The sequence below is a fragment of the Schistocerca cancellata genome, chromosome 10, assembly GCF_023864275.1.
Source record: "Schistocerca cancellata isolate TAMUIC-IGC-003103 chromosome 10, iqSchCanc2.1, whole genome shotgun sequence".
Classification (NCBI taxonomy): domain Eukaryota; kingdom Metazoa; phylum Arthropoda; class Insecta; order Orthoptera; family Acrididae; genus Schistocerca; species Schistocerca cancellata.
Window position 1 is genome coordinate 104212166 of NC_064635.1, and position 13233 is coordinate 104225398.

A 13233-nucleotide genomic window follows, 5' to 3' on the forward strand; every position below is an offset into this window, starting at 1 on the left:
AATATTGTAAATTTAGGATACATGTGACCTAAGAAATTGTGTATATTACAAAATGAAATGTCAGAATGAAATTAGCAATTTAAAAAAAAATGCACCCCAGATCGAACCCTCGACCTCCAGCACGCTAACCCAAAACTCTATCCACTGCACCAACTGTACAGCACAACTAATATGTGCTGACAGTGTTAGTTACCATACATGTGGTTACAGTGTTGCCAGATTGCCACACTTTAAGCTCCTTTTCGAGTCAGATGTACTCGCTGGATGAAATTATGTGACGCATTTTTTTATTGCTGGCATGTGAGGAATCACGCTGTGAAGTCAGTGTGTTATTTCTGAAGTTTCATCCAGCTTGAATCCATCTCTTTCATGAACAGAGTTACGTATAATGTCACATGCTCTAATTATTACTGCACAAATCTTCCTTCACTGTTAAAAGGCAATGCAATATTCTCCTTTTGCTGGATAGGATCCCAAAAATGTACTCTGTGTAGTGGTGTACACTCAACAACCTGCAGTATCATAGACATTCTGAAATAGTTAAAGAATTTTGCAATTTTCTTTCACTTCCAAATAAATTGCAAGATAAATGTCCATGTCTCTCAGGCAGTTAACATAGGGTGAGTCTAGTACTGCTGTTGACATCTGTGGCATCATTTTCTTCTCAATAACAAAGTGAAAACAACACTTCATCATCATAATCCATTTTATAATTGGCTCACAGAAGCACATGGACCTGTTGCCACAGAGATTCTGCCACATGGTTTAGTCACATACCTGACAATTCAACCACACGGATCAAATGCGTGATAGTCACACATTACAGTGATTGAACCATGCAACTGAATCACTTTGATGAAGCCGCCAGTGTGAAAGCAGCCTTAAAGCTACTCCTGCACTCCCCCAGCCCCCTCCCCCAAGGGGAGGAATGTACGAGGGTCACTCCAAAAGGAATGCACACTATTTTTGTAAAAATACAGTTTTCATTCTGCATGTGTAGATACATCCCTCCCACTTGTTTTCAAACTTAACTAAACTTGTTCCCGTGAGTGGCGCTGTCACAGATGTCTTCGAGATGGCTGCTACACTTGACGTTCGTCAGAAGCAACATGCTGTCATAGAATTCCTGTGCTGTGAAAACGAGACAGAGGGAAACATCCACAAGAGGTTGAAAATGGGGTATGGAGATGCTGCTGTCGATCGCAGTACAGTTAGTCGGTGGGCAAGCAGGTTATGTGATGAAAGTGGGCACGGCAATATTGAGGATTGTCCTTGCAGCGGCAGGCCTCGTACTGCACACACTCCAGACAATGTGCAGAGTGTTAACGAATTGGTGACTGCTGACAGACGCATCACAAAGAACGAATTGTCGTGCTATGTTGGGATAGGGGAAGGAAGTGTTTGCAAAATACTGAAAGTGTTGGCGTTAAAAAAGGTTTTTGCCGGGTGGGTTCCCAGGATGTTGACAGTGGCTCACAAAGAAACAAGAAAAACGGTATGCAGCGAACTTTTGGAACATTACGAGAATGGTGGAGATGAATATCTTAGAAGAATTGTGGCAGGTGATGGAACATTGCTCCATCATTTTTCACCAGAGATGAAGAGGCAATCAGTGGAGTGGCATCATGCAAATTCACCCAAGAAAAAAAATTCAAAATCACACTTTCTGTTGGAAAAGTTATGGCTACGGTGTTTTTCAATTCCGAAGGACTCTTGCTTGTAGACATCATGCCAAGTGGAACCACCATAAATTCTGATGCATATGCGATGACACTGAAGAAACTTCAAGCTCAGCTGAGTTGTGTTCAACCACATCGGCAAAAGCAGAATGTTTTGCTGTTGCACGACAATGCACGGCCACATGTCAGTCAAAAAACCATGGAAGCAATTACAAAACTAGGATGGACAACACTGAAACACACACCTTACAGTCCTGACCTGGCTCCATGTGACTATCATCTCTTTGGGAAACTGAAAGACACTCTATGTGGAACAAGGTTTGAAGATGATGACTCCCACGTGCACGCTGCCAAACAGTGGCTCCAACAGGTTGGTCCAGAATTTTACCGTGCGGGTATACAGATGCTGGTTCCAGGATGGTGTAAGGCAGTTGAGAGGGATGGAAATTATGTGGAGAAATGAAAATATTGTTCCTAGAGGATGTATCTACACACTGTAAAACTTTCAAACATGTAGAATAAAAGATGGATTAAAAAAAAAAAAGTGTGCATTTCTTTTGGCGTGTCCCTCGTACATTCTGCGTGCATTAGTGTACATCACTTGGTCAATGTTACGATGTTCATCACAGTATTTGCAAATTGTGTAACTTTGTAACCAGTCCGATAGTCACCTAGACTGCCTAAAAACCACATCCACAGTGGCTGACATACTGGTCCCTATTGTTAATCCAGTACCAGCATGCATCCGTGAGTTGTGAAAGCATTTACTTTAATGTGCTTCACTATCTGAGGGAATTTATAAAACTGCTTCTCATTTGTTTTCTTATTAAATACATTTTGGTTGTAGTGTAGGTTGAAAAGTGATTAGGTCCAAACAACATATTTGTTAGTGCTGTTATGATCAGACTAGCTTTAGTATTTCATATCCTATACTGGCAAGATATGCTGTTTACCCCACAAACATCTTCAGCTGCAGTTCCTCAGGTTTTCGACAGTTTATTATTATTTTAAGATAGGGCAAAGCAGAATCACATCATTTGGATTCAGAGAGCTTCAGTACTAATGGCAGTTTGCTCCATGTCATTCCCATTACAACATACCAATTTAGAAACATGTTCTAAGCCATATCCTGTTGCCTATTTTAGTGTTTGGGAGTTTGAGTGAGAGCCGAAGTTTTATATTACATAATGGATGGTATATCTTACTTATTGCAGGTTCGGGATAGGATGACCACTCAGGCTGTGAATTTGGCAAAACATGTTGGCTATGAGAATGCTGGTACTGTTGAGTACCTACTGGACGAACAAGGCAATTTCTACTTCATTGAGGTGAACGCCAGGCTTCAAGTAGAGCACACGGTTACGGAGGAGATTACTGGGTAAGTTATTTTGAGTTCTTGTAATGGTACAGCTGTAAGCAAAGTTGTTAATCTTACAGAATGTTCTAAAAGGTGATTATTTTTTGTTTGTTATATTTTAATCTGCATTATATGTTGTGCTTATTGTTATGCCAGTGGGACAAAGATTTGCTGCAGGGAAATGTAAAGTTGTGTTCGTACTGTATAAGATAGAAGAGGGGAGTACTGGGAGCAGAGAAATGATATGAAACAAGGATGTGTACTACCTGTTAGTTTTCATAGTGTCAATGGATTAAACGATGGCATAAGTGGCCAGAGAAATCAGATACAGGATGACAGCTACAGTGTTTGCTGGCAGTTTGTGAAGCATACTAATCCAAACTTAACAAGGAATTGTTAAGGCAGGCTCTGCAGTCAAGAAGCAGGGCACAGTGAACCAGGTACATATCAAATGCATAACACTGTACACAGAAATATAAATAGCTGTTGAGGGGGTAGACAGTCCAGGTTACATAGCACGTGAATACAGACATTCCAATCGATGAGCTAGAGAGAGAACCAAACAATGTTTGCAAAAGTTTATCTTAGCATTTGATGATGCACAGAATGCTTGGGCTGTTCACTTGATGCTGGGACATAGAGGACTCCGGATGTCTTGAAGAGCTCCTGGTACAAATGTCATTTAGCACTTGTGACAGCTTGTGTTAGCTGGTTTCTGGGAGCATGGCTTTCCTTTTGCACTACTGCTGGCAGGAGCTGGTTTGTGCTGTGGAGGCATACTAGTCCGCATGTCCGCATTACAGCCATTGCCAATGCTGCATCCATGGCAATGGCTGCACACGCTAAGCAAGCACGTTGTCAGAACTGGGTGTCGGGTGGGCATTAGGAGGTGACATCACAGGTTTGATTTTTTTGGGGGGGAGGGGGGGGAGTACATCAAGGATGAAGTACAGAAATAATTACATGTGTCGGAAGAAGCTTCACAAGAGTATGGCATAAAATATAATGCAAACAAGTGAAAGATAGTGGTTTCAACAAGGAAATCTTTCTGCAGTAGTTCTTGAAGTACCACAGAAGATACGTTGTCAATATCTTCTTGAATTTTAAATAACTGATTTTGATTAATTCACTTGTCTTTTAGAATATTAATTTGGTAACTGGTGAATAATTGTCAACTGCTCATTATAAATATCCAGTTGTATTGAAGTAATCAATTTTTGAAAGTATGAGTGCATAGATTTAAAAAAAAATTTAAAAATTTAAAAAATCTACTCCCAAGTGGCAGCAGGAGAAACGTTCAGGTTATGGAAATATCCAAGCTTTTGGAACCAGAGGCTCCTTCTGGCGTAAGGTTTGAAAGGAAGAGAAATGGAGGAAAAGGGCTGGTGGGATTTTGGAAACAGAGATAGTTAAGGAAAAGATTCCCAGAACCCTGGGTCAGGGTAAGTCTCCCCTGACCCAGGATTCTGGGTGACTTTTCCATAACTCTCCCAATTTCCTAAACCTCGCCAGTTCATCTTCCTCATTCCTTTCCCTTCAAACCTTCTGCAGAAGAAGAAGAAGAAGAAGAAGAAGAAGAAGAAGAAAATTGTGCTAAAAGCTTGCACATTTGCATAATCCTTCAGTACAGCTGCTGAAAATATAATATAATGTAACATTTCATATAAATCAACTGTAATCAGCATTAACTTTAGAACAAAATGCTTTGATTTTGTTTCAATGTTTTGAAGTACATGTGTTTGCTATGATTTTCTATGAATCCATGAGACCTTGTGGTCAAGGAAGGTAGGATTCGGTTAGAATTGTGCATGGGGCCATAATCAGTTACTATTGGTTGGCTTTTCTTTAAGCACACACAATTTATTTAAAATCAACAACAAATTAAAATAATGGCAATAATTTAAGAATTGTTTCACAGCTAAAGGCCTTAAAGGCAATAAATTAAGAATTGTTTAACTTGTTGCAACTTACAAACTACTGTTATTAAAATACTGAAAACAAATCACCAAGGTCTTAACCTTAACTGCTAAAATAAAATTACCACATTAGAATTTTAAGACAAGTAGCGACAGTCACGGCTTAAGGCCTTTAACGCCAAGAATGGCAATTATTAAAAAAAATTTAACAAACATACTGTCAAACACAAGGCAGTAGCAAAAGTTAATTTAAAATACAGGCAAGACAAATGATGGTGACTTGGTAATACAATAATAAAATAATATCACAATAATAAAACGCAAGGGCTAGTCACAGTCGGTGCTCCAGGAATCGACCTCTGAGTAGGTCAGGCCAAAAACATTTTCGCGAGTGATGAGAAAGGGAGGCAAGAGTTGCAATCACTTCACAAGATGGAAACTCAGACTAGTGGCAGTCTAACAAATGACCAATGATAATTTGCTGAAGCTACCTAACATCCGATAACCAATGCAACGATGGAACACCATGCCAAAGCTGGAACTGGCGATCAGAACTATGTCCTCAGAATGCTGTGTTTAGAACATCCAAAAGGAGAAAGGAACAACTATTGCCAGAGTAGAAGAAACACCAATCGACCTACAAATCAAGGAAACTTGTCAAAAGTACACGCCTTACCGGACAGCAGCGGCAAGGCGACAAAACATACGCTGTCGTTACCTACACCACCAGGATGAATGACCACCACCAAACTGTGGCCAAGAGCGAACTAGACCACCCTGTGACAAGTCGTGCAACTGAACATAACATGCTTGATTTCAATGGCTGCTTCACAACCTGATCAATCTGGATCCTCCCTTCCACCACCAGCTTTTCTGAACTGTGAACATCAGAGTTATCCTTACAACACATTCTCTGCTCATGAAGTTATCCTGGCCTCAACCTATGGTAACCTACTGTTCCCACATCCCATAACCAACAGCTTCTGCCCCCTCTGTCCTATCACTTCCTCCCTTTTCACATCCTCAATTAGTGCCACCTACTGCCAATACACTTGCCTGTCCTTTGCCCTTTCCTCTCCTTTTCCTCTGCTCTCCTCTCCTCTCCTCTCCTTTTCCTGCTCCTCTCATTTTTCCAGCCCACACCCCGCCTTCCAACGCTGCACCTGACAGTCTCGTCAGGACACCATCTAGTACCTGCACACCCAGCCAGACAGGACTCTTGTCTCCCGCCATCCCTACGGTGCTCATTAGACTGACCTTCAATCAGTTTTTACATGGTTAAGATGTACTGACAAGTACACACTGAACTGCTCCTTCCAGTAACAAATATGACAAAATAAATGAGATAATGTACCACTCTTTTCCATATTAATGGTTGGTAAAACACACACACATTTAAAAGGACAAAGAGTTTCACTGCAGCCAGGATGATAATGAAAGCTCTAAAACTACTTCGAAATTTTGTTTTTTTAAATGTGATTTTATGTGCTACCCATTGTTCATCTACAATTGAAAAGATGTTTCTTGGATATTTTTGCTTATGGTTTCTCATATACAGGGCTATTACAAAATGATTGAAGCGATTTCATAAATTCACTGGAGCTCCATTCATTGACATATGGTCACGACACACTACAGATACGTAGAAAAACTCGTAAAGTTTTGTTCGGCTGAAGCCGCACTTCAGGTTTCTGCTGCCAGAGCGCTCAAGAGCGCAGTGAGACAAAATGGCGACAGGAGCCGAGAAAGCATATGTTGTGCTTGAAATGCACTCACATCAGTCAGTCATAACAGTGCAACGACACTTCAGGACGAAGTTCAACAAAGATCCACCAACTGCTAACTCCATTCGGCGATGGTATGCGCAGTTTAAAGCTTCTGGATGCCTCTGTAAGGGGAAATCAACGGGTCGGCCTGCAGTGAGCGAAGAAACGGTTGAACGCGTGCGGGCAAGTTTCACGCGTAGCCCGTGGAAGTCGATGAATAAAGCGCGTAGCCCGTGGAAGTCGATGAATAAAGCAAGCAGGGAGCTAAACGTACCACAGCCGACGGTTTGGAAAATCTTACGGAAAAGGCTAAAGCAGAAGCCTTACCGTTTCGAACTCATTGATGGGGACATGCTGCGCCGAGTGTGGGAGGAACTTGATCATCGGCTTGGTGTCTGCCGAATCACTTAAGGGGCACATATCGAACATTTGTGAATGCCTAAAAAAACTTTTTGAGTTTTTGTATGTGTGTGCAAAGCATTGTGAAAATATCTCAAATAATAAAGTTATTGTAGAGCTGTGAAATCGCTTCAATCGTTTGTAATAACCCTGTACATTACAATTATTATCAAATAATTATCAAAAAATGTTCCTCATGCTATTTAATTACTGACAAATATCCATTTTCCCAGAATTGACCTTGTCCAGTCGCAAATCCGTATTGCTGAAGGGATGACTCTTCCAGAGCTGGGAATGTCTCAGGATAAGATTCACCCCCAGGGCTGTGCAATCCAGTGCCGTGTGACCACGGAGGACCCTGCCAAGAACTTCCAACCCGACACGGGGCGTATTGAGGCAAGTAAAATATGACAATGGTTCAGGGATGTATTTAGACATATAACAACCATGTAAATTTGGTAAACTCATTTAACAAAATCTTTGAGATTTTCAGTCTCCCATTATCCTTTTGTGTAGATGGAAGAAAAGCCTTACATGCTATCACAAATGATAAAAGTTCATGAGTAGGTATAATTTTCCATGAACAACATTATGTTTGCCCTTCACACATTTTACACTAAAGACAAACAGATCATAAACTTAGTAAAGACCACATTTTATCAGATAATAAAGAAATTGTACAGAATGTTATTTGTCGTAGAGTTGTTTTCAGTTAAATGTTCGTAGACTTTTAAGATGTAGAGTAAAAACACAAACATATATCAGGCAGAAAGTCAGAAATGTGAATTATGACAGTCTAAGCATGTAATTCCTATTGATTTATATATTGAAATAACATATAGATTGATTTTACCACTATGAACTGCTTGAAAAGTTGTTTAAATGTTGTTGATTTGTTGACAGCAGATTTAATTTTGAAAGGGAGAGCATTTGAATTCTTTTATGCTGGTGTGTTGCACATCTTTCTGCACCATGTTAACGTTCTTCTGGACACATCTTAGGCCAAGCTATGTCCTTGTTTTATTGCTTTTCTGAGAAAATTGCCAACATAGCCATAAACAGTACTACATCTGCAATGAGTTGTCCTGTGCAGTGCTTCATATTTGTGGACAGACTCTGCTGTTTTCTGTTCCTCCTCCATTGTTGCAGCAGTGATCCGCCCATTGCAACTTATATTGTGGCGGTTGGAGGAATGGGCTGCAAAGATGGGATTTCAGTTTTCTGCAGATAAGGGACCTGACTTGCTTATGAGGGGCACCATCCTACATTTTAGAGACTCAGTGAGGTTTCTGGGCCTCATTTTTGACTCCAAATTGTCATGGTTGCCACACTTATGAGACCTGAAAGCCGACCTTTGGGAGGTTAGGCTACATTTGCTCCAGTTTTATAGGGATCAGTGAGGCCTTCTTATTTGAAGGTCATTGGTGCTGTCCACCATGAGGGGATTTGCCTGGTAATGGGTGCTTATAGGACAGAGTCCCATATTCAGTTTCTGTGCTGAGGCTGGGGAAACGCCACTTACCATCCGGCGGCAGCTCCTCATGGTGCGTCAGACACGTAAGTTCCTCGCAGCTCTGACTTCTCTTGCATACCATACTGTGACTCGTCCGCCTCTGGAATACCGTTCTCTGACTGTCCACAAGCCACAGTGTCGCTTGGAATTCACTTGTAGTGTATGCTGGAGTTGCTCAGTGTTGACCAAGCACGACCACAAATCCGGGATGTAACCATCTGCCACTCTGAACTTCAGATTTAGAGGGCACTGGAGCAGACGAGACATTCTTCCAGTGCTAAATTTCTTGTCTGTTCAGATTCTCTGAGTGCCCTTCATGCTCTGAAATGTTTATACCAAGCAGATAAAGTAGTGCAGAATATGCCCTCCTCCAGCTACGATGACTGGGGAAGGAGGTGTCTTTCTGCTGGCTACCAGGGCATATGTGAAGTGCGGGGAATGAAAGGGCAGATCCAGCAGCTAAGGAGGTGATTTTCATGTATTTCAGTGTGCCATCCCCCTGCTTGCTATAATCTCGGTATTGAGCTTGAGATTCTTGTGCCAATGGGATGGTGATTGGCTGGAAGTGACAGACAATAAGCTCCATCAAGTAAAGCCCACAATACGGCCATGGCATACCTCCTCCCATACACACTGACTGGACGAGGTCCTCCTTAGCCATCTTTGCATAGGCCACAGTCCTATGATGCAGGACTTCTTGCTCTGGTGAGAGGACCCTCGAGTGTGTGGTGCATGTGGCTACAGAACACTGTGGGTCGGGTCACATTTTATTGGACAGTGTTTTATATTCCAAACATTGGACTGTAGCACATTTGCTGATGTATCTTTCAAATTATGTTCAAACGAATGTGGTTAGAAGTTTAAAGTTTTGTGAATCATCCAGCATTTTTCCCAAGATTTTAGGGAGATGGTTTTGATGCATTAATAGGGTAACTAGCTCACCTATTTTTTGTAACTAGTCAGCAAGTGATATTTGCCCATGCCTTTCTTTTACCTCCCTTGTCATTTTAACTTCATCTATAGCGACTTTTACTCTTTCTGTTCTTTTAGAGCATGTGAGGTAGTGATTGTGTGGTCGATTTGAGTGCATGAGTGTGCAACAATTTCAGAGATTTTAGCCACATTCGTTTGTTTTAATAAGTGTAAGGATGCTGATGACCTAGCCGTTGAGCACCCGTAAACTCCACCTGCACACGCTAGCACGCACCTATGCACACGCACCTGTTCCCGCGTGTGCACCATGCACACACGTACACACCCCCGTGTGCGCACGCACACAAAAGCTGCCGAATTGTACAGAAACTGTTTTTTGCAAATCAAAAACACTAATTAGTATATTTATTTGCTTATTGACACAATTCCTAGTTTTCTAAAGAGGTTTCCACATGAGTACCTAGGGTACGTTAACTCTGCACATGGCACTCTTTAGACCATTGGAAAAGTTTTGTTGCCTGTGGCTGGTTCTCCCAGAATATAACTAAGGTTAAGTACTACTGAAGAATCAAGGGGTCAAAACCTAACTACTGTGAGTATCGACTACCCATGAAAGCTCAAACACCTGAAGTAAATTGAAATTTTTTTGCAGTTGCGACAGAATCTTAAAGCAGAGTACTGTTAATCAAACAATTGCAGACAAGTAAGGTCAGTAGCTTATAAAAAAATAGGTAAGACTCCTTCACGTATGTTGTTACAAACCCATACTAATCTCATTGAACCAGCTGTCGATGGGCCTTAAAATAATTACATTATTTTATTGAAAAAATCTGTGATCACTCGTATATCACAGTAGATAATAAAGCTGTGCAGGTTAGCTATGTGGCAAAATATTCTTTGCGTTGCATGTTTCATTTGCCAAAGATTCATTTTGGTGTCTCGAACCATTGATCACATATGATGGACATTATGAATATTTCACTTCCACGGTATCATTTGCACATACCATCAAAGGTGAATGCATTATGTACAATCCATTTTCTCGAGATTGGAGATAGAGATCTTGTCTCAGGTTTAAAGAAAAATTCAGTATGTTACATCCATTTGCCTGCAGCAATGTATGATGATACATGTACCAAATGCAAAGTCATAGGAGCCCTATTTTTTATTGTAAACTACTCGAATTTCTTGCAGTTTCTTACTTAATGTAGAAATTTAACCATAGCTATGACCGTTAACAATATAATTGGCATTTAATCATGAAATTGACAAATGAGGCTTTGAGTTGCTTGAAAATCAATTTAAAATCATTTAAGAGAAGTTGTGGAGCAACATGTATGTGCACACTTTCATTCCCACAGTGTACCATAGTGGGCAGAGAATGTTCCATTCATAATGGGATGGAACCGAAAGCAAGCTGAGGTAGTCACTCTATGGGAACAGAGGAATGGACTTGGCCAGTGCTGAGAATGAGAGTGCTTTTCTGCACGTGGGGCAAGTAACCTTGCACGAGCTCTATGCGTTGGTCAGTTGTTGTTAAAGGTGAGGAATGGAAAGTACAAGCACGGAGCCCTGTGGGACTCCATAGCAACAGCACCCCAGTTGGATGATACATTTTGTCCATCTGTGCTGTTCAACAGGATCTTATATCTCTCAGAAAGGACTTAAATCCATATCCAAGCTGATCCTAATGTGTGTGTATATTTTGTAAGTGCATGTATCCTCTCTTATCTTCCAGTCTTCAAGCAAAGTGTGCAGTTAAAAAAAGCCTTCTTGAATAGGTCAGTGAAGATCATAAATTAGAGCACATTGGGTGTGTCTGAAAGATTTTTGCCTCCTAGCGTGATCTGTTTATACCTGGTGCTCGTCTGTCTTCATTGGTTACACAAAAATAGCTCCATTACTAGGAACATGTGGCACATCAGCTCAGGCTGCCGGCAGTAACTAGCTTGAACTAACAAAGTTTTATTGGTGGCTGATTTAATTCCTTGTTTACCATGAAAAGAATGTCAAGTTAACTTTGCTTGCAACCAGGTGTTCCGGAGTGGAGAAGGTATGGGAATTCGTCTGGATGGGGCGTCTGCCTTTGCCGGAGCCATCATTTCCCCTTACTACGATTCCCTCCTTGTGAAAGTCATCTCGCATGCTCATGACCTGCAGTCATCTTCAGCTAAGATGAACAGAGCTCTGAGAGAATTCCGTGTGCGAGGAGTCAAGGTAAGAACTTATTTTTAGGAGTATGTCAGAATTTCTGAGTATGCTTCCCTCTCCGCCTCCCTTTTTCCTGTTGGAATACCTACAACATCTACATATAAAATTCGTCAAATAAATGTAAATTAACAGATATATAACTGTCAGTTTTATGAAAAATACAGGACTTCTTATTTTTAATTACATTGGATTGCCCCAAAAAATCCAGTTTTCTTTGCAAATGTGAATTCTTAATTATTGATCTTTTATAAAGATATTTTAAATTAAAAATACACATTAATTTTTTTCATTGTTATGTATTTTACACTTCATGGAAATGTTCATGGAATTTGCACCTTTGCTTAAAATTTTACAACTGCCACAAATTTAACCCGGGCATTCTACCAAACCAACGTGCAACCATTGCAAAACACAACTGTGCCATGCCGTAGGGTATTAAGGACACTCAGAAAACTTCAAAGTCAATTTTGTCGAGAATTTTTGAAAGTTGCAATGAACTGCTTGGGCACAATGAGTTCCAAATTTCACTACTTAAAAAAAATCTGATTGCTTTGTGGTCTCCTTGCTCATTATAAGTACTAGGCTAACAAAAGCACAATGATTTAGTAGTATCCTGCTAGATACCTCATCATATCCATGAGAGTCCTTAACCTTCAGTAATTTAATTATTAACTCAATGTCTCCGTTGCCAGTATCACAGGTGTATTTCTGATTGGAGCTTGAAAAGTCATTTTCTAAGAGTGTTATATGATTCCTTGTAGAAACAAAGTTCTTATTCAGTTCACTTGCTATATTCATAAAGTGATTGTTAAATATTGTACTTACATCTGACTTAACCAGTAACAAAAATGTCTTGACAACATTATTTAACTGTATGGATAAAAAGAATCTACTCATCAAGCGGCAGTAGAACACACACAAAGGCTGTTGTAATTAGCAAGCTTTTGGAGCCAGTAGCTTCTTCTTCAGCCAGAAGGGTTGAAGGGGAAGGAAGAAGGGTGAAGGAAAAGGACTGGAGACTTCTAGGGAAAGTGACAGATTTCGGGAAAGTTATCCAGAGCCGCACATTAGGGGAGACTTACCATATGGGATGAGAAGGAAAGACCGTACGGTTGTCTCCGTTGATGCGTGATTCTGGGTGACTTTCCCAAAAACTACCCCTTTTCCTAGACATTTCCAGTCCTTTCCTTCACCCTTCTTCCTTCCCATTGTCTCTAAAAGCTTGCCAATAATAAGTCTTTTACATGTGTGTTCTGCCACCGCTTGACTTAACATCTTCAAACTTGTGTTGTTGGCAAGACATTTCGTTAATGACTGACCATATAGTTTTAATATAATCATACAATTAGCTATTCTGTTTGCATACCACCTGCCTTTTGGCTTTCAAATGACATTTTAAGCACCTTGAATGCTGTTTGTAATGGACTACTGCAGTTCAGTTGTTCCTTTCCTTAACGTT

General features: G+C 40.6%; 1 protein-coding gene across 4 annotated transcripts in view; it reads left to right on the plus strand.

Moving 5' to 3' along the window:
- The window catches only part of LOC126106847 (pyruvate carboxylase, mitochondrial), a 183017-nt gene that overhangs the window by 117640 nt on the left and 52144 nt on the right, over positions 1 to 13233 (plus strand). For all 4 annotated transcript variants that reach the window (XM_049913241.1, XM_049913243.1, XM_049913242.1 and 1 more), the window contains exons 7-9: positions 2894 to 3057; positions 7351 to 7513; positions 11598 to 11780. In XM_049913241.1, coding sequence (XP_049769198.1) covers positions 2894 to 3057; positions 7351 to 7513; positions 11598 to 11780 — 510 coding nt within the window. The remainder of the gene's footprint in view (positions 1 to 2893; positions 3058 to 7350; positions 7514 to 11597; positions 11781 to 13233) is intronic.